This window comes from Ailuropoda melanoleuca, chromosome X (assembly GCF_002007445.2).
Source record: "Ailuropoda melanoleuca isolate Jingjing chromosome X, ASM200744v2, whole genome shotgun sequence".
NCBI classification, from domain to species: Eukaryota; Metazoa; Chordata; class Mammalia; order Carnivora; family Ursidae; genus Ailuropoda; species Ailuropoda melanoleuca.
This window is the reverse complement of record NC_048238.1, coordinates 75,876,278-75,886,484: the sequence shown is the minus strand read 5'-3', so window position 1 is coordinate 75,886,484 and position 10,207 is coordinate 75,876,278. Positions and strand designations below refer to the sequence as shown.

At 41.1% G+C, this 10,207-nt stretch overlaps 1 protein-coding gene across 2 annotated transcripts; it reads right to left on the bottom strand.

Moving 5' to 3' along the window:
* Window positions 1-2,521: 2,521 nt before the first annotated feature.
* NXT2 (nuclear transport factor 2 like export factor 2) lies at window positions 2,522-8,754 on the bottom strand. Of its 2 annotated transcripts, none has more exons than XM_011230842.3 (4): window positions 8,377-8,754; window positions 7,290-7,376; window positions 5,598-5,742; window positions 2,522-4,695 (listed from the first exon to the last, which is right to left on the bottom strand). In XM_011230842.3, the coding sequence occupies exons 1-4, from the start codon at window positions 8,389-8,391 to the stop codon at window positions 4,514-4,516; spliced, it is 429 nt and encodes a 142-aa protein (XP_011229144.1). In that variant the 5' UTR covers window positions 8,392-8,754; the 3' UTR covers window positions 2,522-4,513. The 2 variants fall into 2 exon arrangements, with proteins under 2 accessions (XP_011229144.1, XP_019660257.1); XM_019804698.2 differs by lacking the exon at window positions 8,377-8,754 and adding an exon at window positions 7,968-8,212.
* Window positions 8,755-10,207: the final 1,453 nt, after the last annotated feature.

The window sequence follows — 10,207 nt, the reverse complement described above, 5'->3', positions numbered from 1 at the left end:
TGGCACGAACAGTCCTCTCTCTCTGTATTGGTCTAATCTGAGCCTTGTCGTGGAGCTGGAGAAGTCTTGCACAGGCAGTAGCAAGTTGTGGTTGTGGACGGCGGTCTATAGACCTGATTTTACCCTCAAAGAACCAGAATTTGGGAAGAGGCCGAAGCCAATGGCCAAGCCAAAGACACAGAGCCACTGTCCTGTGCCGTGTTTTCACATCTGTTGTCTTATTCGAGCCTCACAACCACCTGGTGGGACAGATAGGGCAAATCTCCACTCAACAGCCGAAGACAGAAGCTCAGAGTAAGTGAATCACCAAAGGTCACAAGGCACAGCGGGGGCAGATCAGCCTTAGAATACAGGTTTCCTTTGGGTCTGGTACCAGGATTGACTCTACCGAGACCACCACAGCCTATGTTACACCAGGGAGCTATATGCCATGTTTGGAATGTCCAAGAAGAAAGGAAAAGGAGAAAAAACACACATACAAGATTGACTTAAAAGGGACCAAAATACAGTTTATGCAGTATTGGACCACGTTCGGTGTTCCTGCCAGAAAGCCCTCTCAATGCTCTTCTTTGACACCTGAAATCGGGTGGCCTCCTCCGCGTTTCAAGCCTTCATTGCCACACATGCTACTCTCAGATTCTGCCTAGAGACTGAACGGTTGCTTTCTTAGCTCTGAACTTTGGGTGCAAGATAAGGAATGGGAGGAAAACAGTGCTGCCTTTCATGGAACTCTGCAAATACGACATGCAAATAGGAGAGGAGGAAGTTTTTGACCATTTCTGTGTCACGGTGACATGGCTAACACATAGCACCACTTTTTGGAAGCCACTGACCCCACTCCCCACTAGAAAGAGGTAGTGAAATTTGCGTGCTTGTTTCTTTGTTTTCCAAACTGCTGCCACAGTCCATTAAGAAGTTGTAAAAATCTATACAGCAGGCTGTGATCAGAATTTTCCAAAAAAACAACTTAGTACAATGAAATAGAAAGTACCAGAAACAACTTGCAAGGAGTACCCATGAGTTTTATTTTGGACATAACATTTCGTTTGTTACATGTATGCATCTGTGTGCTGGACTGTGGTATTTTATACTTATTGTGTTAGAGCAAAACCTTTGAAAGCCACTGATCTAGAAGACGCATACATCTCAATCTGAGACGCGGGCTGTTTCCTTAGACCCTTCATTGGATATGTTATTCCAACAATACTCTACGTTCCTTCTTTTTAATGCTTCTCCAGGAAGCAAGACTGACTTAGATAGCCCACAGGTGGTCACTGAGAACTCTTTTGTATAGAAAGCTGTACTTGGCAAAGAAGGGCAAATATTTATTAATAGAATACAGCAGTTTGGTAGCCAAGTGTTTTGATGAAATCTTTTCATCGTACAGAGCCAACTGTTAAATCCAAAAGCCAACTATGCCCTACCATTTCTCCCTAGATAGATCTTTATCCTTCATACTGTGGGTATCTTTTCTATACTCTGTATTAAATCACAAAAATCAGCAAGTGAAGTTCCCATCTACCAAATTTCCTGCCTCACTAGTTTCAAGCAAGTCAATCCAGCAATATTCCAGAATAAGAGAACTCATGGCATCTTCTTGCCTTGTTTGGACTGCTTGCTCTTTTCCCAAACATGACATGTACCCTTTAGCCTCACTGGGATTGTCTTTTTGGACACACTGTATATTACTAGGTAACTTCCAAAAACCAGGTACATGTTAAGACTCCAGGTCACCAAGGCTCATGCATGTTTAAATAAGGTCTGTGGCTCTTCCAGTCCTATAAAGCTAGTCAGACAAGTAACTTGACAGAACTTGAATCTAGAATTACTAGCCTCCTAGGCCTTACGGCCTTTTCCTTCCACTATGCCTACACATTTAGACCTAAGTAGACTCCTAACCATTCTTATCTAGGCAACTCATTACTGTACTTCATCAATCTCATCTATCTAAGATGCCCCCGATTGTAAGACTCACCAGTACTTTTGCTACTACTGAGAAAAGGGGAAAAAAATCCGATTAAACTATGATTTGGCATCAATTTAGGATCCATGCCAATTTCAGGGATGTTAAATTGTGAAAAATAAGTGCACCTGTGAAGAGATGGAAAATGGTAGTTGGTTTCAAAGACTGTTGCTTCTTCTCACTCCTCTCCAAGTCCCTGGTGACATTTTTTTAATGTAGAATTGAAATTAATGGGACCCTTCTTTCTGGAAACCAACTGTCTTTTGGCTTAACTGTCTGCTGAATCCAGCATTTTGGCTAAAGTTTCTCAAGGTTAAAATTGCCAACATCTCACCAGAAACCTCACTGCTACCTCAAACAGGTGATCTTGCAAGTGTGAATATTTGGTAGGAAAGGAACAAGGTGGGGTAGAGAAAAGACAAAATCCAGACTTGTCAACCACGGTTTTCAACATTCTAATGTATTTTTCTTTAACTTGAAAAACTTTGAATTGTAAAGAAACCACCACCTCCTCTGGAGTCTTTAAAAAAAATCAAAAGACTTTAAAACAAGCTTGAGAAAACTTGTCACAAGGCAAATTTTATTTTATTTTTTCAAGTTACAAAAATACCATGTCAAAAATACAGTCTTAGTCCATACAAGAGTAGTTCCAGCCATGTAAAAGTTCTACAGAGTTTGGAAAAAGCCATGTATATATAAGTAAGTCTTAAACCATACAATATAACCGCTCAATTCAGTTATTGCTAGTTATGTGCAGCTTTTACTTGAGACTGCTCTCTACAAGGTAAGGGCAGAGTCTGGGCGCTGACTGTTGCTGCTCGAGGTGTAGGTTTAGACAGCCAATCTGAAGTCAGAATGAGCTCACTCTGAGCAGACTATAACGCGTAAGTTTTGATCAGGACTACAAGAGAGTGTGGGCTACATTTCAGTTCTGCCCCCTCCTCCCATATTTAATTCTATTCTGTTAACACATCGGAAGTAAAATGTGTAGTTTGGGGCAAGAGTAAATGAACTGCTGGTTTTCAAAGTAAGTGATGAGAAACCATAACTTTGAGTTCCGATGGAGAAACGAAGCTGGCACATTTAGCTTAAAAAACACTGAAACAATAAACACAAGAATGGAGAAAATTTTAAAGTTTAACCGAAACAAGAGCTAGCTTTTTCTCTTCAGATGTTGAGATGGAAGACGAATCAACTTGTGCCTCTGAAGTCCAGGAGCTTATGAAAATCTGCTGCCCTCTATTTTCTCTTTAAAAAGACCAAGAGCTAGCCACATGACAAGAACATGCTTTCAAACAGTTTGATTTGCTCAACAGAAGAATGAATCAAATTAAATAATTTTAACTTTAAATAAGTAATAAAAGAGAAAGAAAATGCAGTTGACAGTGTAAAACACAGAGAACAAATCACTTACTTTGGGGGATGGGTAATACGTAGGAGACTTTTGGCCTGAAGTTCACATGGAAGACTTAGAAGCTAAGAGTGTCCCAAAGAGACAGCAATGGCTTTGTTTCCCACTTTCCTGTCAGACCCTGCAGGGTCAGCATTATTGCTGACATCTTACCCCCAGAAGTTCTTGAATGAATCTGAGACATAGATTGGTGTTAAGAATGAGGTGAACGGGAAGAACCTTTCAAAAGCATTCTTCGAACAAAAGTGACAGGACCATTTGGCAAGGATAATTTAGGAATTAAATCCTAAAAATAGGCTACATTTTTAGGAGGTAGAAAACAAGTACCAGAAATTTACCATTTGGCCACCCTCCTCAACTTTTGGCCAACCTTGGATCCTTTCCATTTCTCACTCCCCATTCTCCCATTAAAGCTATTAGTGCTACTACCATTCGTTACCTAAGTTTATAAACTTGGAGCTGCCAAGAAAAATCTTAAGTAGTTTTGCTTTTAAACTACTGAGCCTATCTAATACTCAAGTATCAACTGGGAATGTTTTAGTAGATTAATTCACTCCATAAGAAAACATGCCAACGTCAAACAAATACTTAACATGAAAAAAGACTCCTGAACACCTCTACATGCTAATACGTCAGAGCAGCTATGCAAACCTAAATTAGTAATGTTTTCACTGAACTGATTTGGATAAGCCTTATATTAAACCTACATTACCAGCATTTACTGAAAATAGGTATGTATCTTATTAAAAAATTAAGCTAATAACAACAAAAAAACTCCACTTCCTCCCAGAGAGATATCTTGTGCTGATATCCCATAGGTATTATTATAAAAGGGTTTCATTTTTGCAATAGGCTGGGCTCACAGTGCGTATGTTAACACAGAGACCATGTGTACAATGTCACCACAAGAATGTCGTTAGTGAAATGTATATAAGGCATGTAAAAAACTAGCATTAAAGCTCTTAAGGGCAACGATCCAAACGGGCAGCTGCTAGAAAAGGTGCTGCTAGGAATAAAAAAGTATTAAAGAAAACGGAGCTTCAGCACATATTAGTTTATAGTGCTTCCACAATAAAAAGAATTACTTCACATAAATTTCTGTTGCTGGAACTAATGGACCAAACAAGAATGCCCCCCTTTTAACTACAAGCCCAATCTTGGAAACGGAAGCAATCACTTGCGATCTTCCACACGGTGTTGTTAGGAGTCGACTGGGCAGTCAGCAGGAAGTTCTGGTTGAAGTAGTGTTGCTTGTTTCCATCAAATTTCACAGTTCCACTGGTCACAACGAGAACTGTGGTCTGGGCCTGAGTAGCTTGTTCTTTAGCCACATAAAAAAAGAGAAGAGGGCACAGTTTCTATCTCTAAAGAAGCAGATTTTCAGGCTTAAACAACATTGCTTCTAACTTAACACAGAAAAAAATGTTTCATAAACTTTCTTTACCTTGAGCAGAAGCTTGAGCACGCGCACCCAAACGCAGAAAACTAAATTATCATTTCAGAGCATATTAAAATTATTTTCAGTCCAAAAGGATTTTGGGGACTCTGAAGTTTCAAAATGAAGAGCTTATGTCTAGCGCAGGACCATCTGGTTTCCATATTTTATTAATATTTCATTGGCTTTCTAACAGAGTTTTTTCTTACTCTGCCTTCCTTAAGCTATCTTTTCAAGAACTACAAAGGGGGCAAAAAAAAGATCACCCTAAACTACCACTTCCGAGGCTTAGGACCCCACCTAGAGGTCAATCTTACATATCGCCATCAATCTGCCTTGAATCAAATTTTGGCTTCCCAAATCATTTCTTCCCATAATAGAATCAATTTCTCCTGTGAAATTTAAGTACGTTGTAAGATACTAACATTACTCAGAGACTGTTATAATTTTTCTCTGGGAACATTTCAAGGCACAGAGGCAGCTGCTTATTCAGGGACAATAGATAATTAGTTCTCTCCCATCAACCAAAAGCGCACTGAGCCTCAATTTCTCACTAAGTGTTAATCCACCATAATCATACAATCCAGCAAAACCTACTAGAGGTTCTCTGGAATGAGATGCATCTAAAGGAAGACCAAAAGTTTGATCTGACTGCTGAAATTTTCACTTTCAACTTGCTCAAAAAAGTCATTATTTCTATCGCTAAAAACTGCTCACTGCTTTTGGCATTCAAGGTCAGTGCTCACTAAAGGAAAACAAAAGACGATGTTGAAAGAATGTCATCTTACCATGCACTGGCTGGCAATCTAACATATTGACCTGGAACTCACTAGAAGGCAACATCTCAAAAAAATTACTTAGGGCTTCCAAGCCTGTAACAACATTTCCATTCCATATTAAAGTGGCCTTGTCCATATACAGCCTGGTTAGTGCCTTAAAGAGAAAAGAAAAAGAATAAAAAAAGGTAAAGATTTTTGTTTCTGGGGAAGCGTTTTATAGAAATGGATCAAAGGGTTACAGGGGGCATAAAACACTTCCACAGTTCTACCTCCATCTCCACTCCCCTTGCCCCTCCCGCTGGAAGATAACGTGAGCAAGGAAGGTGTCTGCCTTATAATATTTGGCTTTAATAGAGATGACTTCACTTTAGCCATGAAACCACTTTGCATCCAAACTGGAAGAGGGTTTTGAAGTTTTGCTTTCTGTTTGTTAAAATGAATGAAATGATTACAAGTTTCAAGCACATGCAGCCCCAAACCAGGTTTAGTCTCCCTCCAGTTTCTAATTCTGAGAATTAAACAGAGTTGTCAGTTGGGCCCTCCCTGGACGCTCCAACCCTAGTGTTTACAGACATGTGAGTCATTGAATATTTGAACAATCTAACGTCGTCGTATGTGTTAGGAAGAAATCCTTTTAGTACTACTCAAACACCATGTTTTGTTCACAAGAATCACAAGTACTTGCTAGTGCAGAGTCTTTGCTAAGTCATGTAAGTTAAGGCCCACATAAGGCAGAAGTCAAGAGTTAACCCCTTAGGCACAGGAGTTAGTCACAGGCGGTTAGCGTGTCACAGGACAGATTATTTGCTTAATCCTAAAATTTCACTTGGATGAAAAGACCAGCCCCTTATCTTGACTCTGGTAAGTAAAACTATGTTGCCTTTTTTTTTGCTACTTTATTTTTGAAAGCAGCAAGACGCAATAAACATCCATTGTCAGGTCCCTTGTCCCCATTCCATGTCAAACATCAGTACCAGTAACTTCTTTTATTTTCTGCCTTAAAAAAATAGAAATTTTGAGAGATTAACTTCTGTACCTGCAGCATAAAGAAAGCTCTCTAAAGCAGTCCTATGCAGATAAGAGACCTAGGCAAGACTCCATCCAGCACATACTGAAACAATTACTTAGAAGATATGACTCAGGGATACATCACAACAATAAAGCTGATGACATAAGAACTCGCTCTGTTGAAAACTAAAAGTATCCAAGCCATGTGGATCCTATTTGTGAGTGCCAACTACAGCTGTGAGTTTTAATCAGAAATTATTAATATAAGAAATTAAACGAGCAAATCAAGGAACGTTTCCTGTAAGGGCAGACTCCTTCACTGGCACTAATGCTGTTTTAAGCATATTGGCTGAACGATGAGATTAAAAAGGTAACATATTTAGGTAAATATATGTCAGGCCCCATGTCAAGTGCAGTAAATTACTTCCCATTTACCACCCTAAAAATAAAATGAGGTTGAGAGAAGTTAGCAATTTGCCCAAGGTCACAGAGCTAAGGAAATGCAAAGCTGAGATAGGATTCCAGAGCCCACACTTCCATAACATCACACTCATCCTTCCATAAACAAGGCACTTTTAAAGAACAAGTCCACAATGATCACTTATGCAAGTCAGATCAATGGCTGGCTAAGAAAAAACAAAAAACAAAAACCCTGGTACTTAACAAAGAGTGGTAGAGTCTATTAACACTCACCCGTCTTCTTTTGTCCATTGTCTCATAGTAAATATTGACAAATTCCTCAGCAGCTCTACATGCCTGATCTACATGAGTCTTAAAATCCTGGGAGAAAAAATTCAGACGTGTACATTATTACCCCTCCAACTCCTAATAGACAAACCCACCAAAAAAAGCTTATTTATTTCAATCACTTTTTAGCTCCATACACACTCCATATTCTTCCACATAAATTTGGACATTATAAAGTTCAGGGCTCAAAAGTTTCCAGTTTTTACATTTCCCACCATTTTAAAGTACGTGTATTTAGGACATAATCACCTCTCATTAGTGAATTTTTTCTCATTTCAGATTGGAATTGATAATCTTTGCTTGGTAACTGGTGCTGTAAGCACTGTAGGCTTTCAATATTTTACAAAACATTCACCGCAATAAAAATGATATGGTCTGAAACTTAAAAAGGGCTGGATGGGGGAGTGCTGAGTTCCCTCTTTAAGCCAGAATGACAAGGAGTTACTCACTGGGGAAAAAATAAAGAGTACGAAATAAAGGTCAATGAAACATTTGAGAATCTACATACTTAGGAAACTTCATCACATTACATAAAAATTCACCAGCGTTTGTAAAGAATTGCAGAACCAAAGAAGAGAAATGCTGTTGGGGTTTTCTCCTGGTGGATGGATGATTATTAAGTACCTTTCCCCCAGCCATTCACCAAGCCCAGCCTATTATTTGAATTAAGAATCCGTTTCATTTCTCCGTCAGGTGATTGAAAGTTATTTAGAGAAGGAAGTAATGGAGAATAAAAGATCGCAAGCCATAAACAGTCCCCAACATTCCCGCCTCCCGCCAATTCCCATCTCGGGGTCCTTTCCAGCATTCGAAAGCGACTGCACAGACGCCGGGGGTCGGGGGTCGGCGGGGGAATAGGGGGGCTACGGACTAAGAGGGGCTACAGAGAGCGAGTCCCGCCCCCGGAGCCCAGCGGGCCAGGCCCTGATTCGCCACCGGACCACGTGACCAGCAGCCAGCCCGCCCCAGCGTCCCTCCCCTCCGCAGCCCGAGCCGTGGCGCCCCGGCACCCTGCCGCGGCCCCGGCACTCACCACAGACGCGGCCATGGGCGAGCCCGAAGCAGCCTGTTCTGGCAGTGGCGGTGTCACTACCTCCTCACGTGTCTGGCGGTGTCGGCTGCTGGAGGACCAAATATTTAGGAAGACAGCTAAACCCGCCAAACGCCGAATTCTCTACCCGCCCATTCTCTCCCGGAAGTAGCTCGGTCCGTTGTTAAAAGCACCCCGATGTTCCAACCTTAAGTACACTTCCCTTCAGTTCCGACCGCACCCTCCCATCTGCCTCCTGTATTCACTTGTCAGCTATTTATCTACTTCACTGGGAAGAAAAAAGTCCTTGGCTTTCCTAAACTAGATACTTTAACCGAAAGTACCCATTTTCCCAGCGACAGGAGACAAGCAACGATCTAAATGGTCCAATAGGGGAGCTTCTTTGCTCCAGCAGGCGGGGCCAAGGCCCGCCGAAGACCAATGAGAAACGCGAGGAGAAACCTACTGGATCTGTAGCCTATAGAAAAAAGGGGTGGAGTTTGGGGAGGTATGCAACCATACTGCGCATGACTGGTGGAGAACAGTTTAAGGCTTAAAGTTCTGGAACATTCTGGAAGAAACTAGCCTCACTGAATCGAATCCCAACGGTCTCAGCAGCATTCCTAAAATTATCCACAAATCACGGATTTGGTTATCTGCTATTCATAAGGAAAGGCTTATCAAGTTCCCTCACTCTAGCATGAAGTTTTTGTCTCAGACTTCAAAAGAAGATTAGTATACACTGCCATTCACCACCTTCTGTAAACTACTCTCTAACAACAGCTAAAATTTTATTGCTTGGTAACCGCGAGCAAAGTACTTTTTCTAAGCATTTTAATCCATATTCACTTATTACTTCAAAAACACTATGAGGTAATCATCTCCAGTTTATAGCTAAGGCACAATGTGATTCAGTAACCTGTTCAGAGTCACAAACTAGTTAGGGTTCAAGCTCAAGTGATTTAACTACCACTACAACCTGATTTCACTCTCCTTTAAAACCCTTTACCTCAAAGGCACCAACAAATTCTGAGTGGTCAAATCAATTAGATAGCTCTATAGTCTTACCACGAAGAACTGGTTTGTGGCTTCTCATCAGAATGCTCCCTTCTTCGCTGGTGTCTTCCTGAGTCTCTGCCCTGAGACCAGTCTTTTCTGGATCTTCTCATACTTCCACGTTATTTTTCGCCCCAGCCCCGAACTCTCCGCTGCTCAGACTAGCTTCAACTGCAAACCTACCCGCTTCCTTCCTTGGCGCCCCTCTTACTGGTGTCACTTCCGGGGGCTGTCCCTTATGTAAAACCTCCCTCCTCCCACGTGACTTCAACTGCTACCCATATGCTAATGAATTTTCAGCGCCCCCCCTTCTCTGACCTCCGGTTTCACTTATGGAATTTCTCTAGATATGAACGCCAGAATGCACTACAGACTTCACGAACATATAGAGTCCAAAATTTAAACTCATTATTTCCTCTGCATGTCCTATCTTCTGTATTTTCAGTCATCTATGCTTGAATTCTTGGAATCTTTATTTTTAGCACCCCCCCATCATCGTAATTCATTTGTTTGTTCAAAAAATAATGAGCACTTAGTATGGACTACCGCATTCTGGATATAGAGTGGTAAACAAAATAGACATGATCCATACCCTCATAAAGTCCGCAGTGTAATGGGAGTGGTAGACAATGAACAATATATTAATGAACTACAGAGGAATTCCAAGTAACTTACTCAATTCTGCTCATTTTTTTCAGCAAACTTTCCCTCCCCTCTCCTCCACTCCTCTCTCCCCTCCCTTCCGCTTCCCTCTCCTCCCTTCCCCCAACCCTTCTGC

Excerpts from the sequence above, each read along its gene's own strand:
- NXT2 (XM_011230842.3), bottom strand. Across the intron at positions 5,743-7,289 it reads CAATGGACAAAAGAAGACGG|GCACTAACCAGGCTGTATAT; the intron begins GTGAGTGTTAAT and ends TTTCTCTTTAAG. Across the intron at positions 4,696-5,597 it reads AGATTGCCAGCCAGTGCATG|AACAAGCTACTCAGGCCCAG; the intron begins GTAAGATGACAT and ends ATGTGGCTAAAG.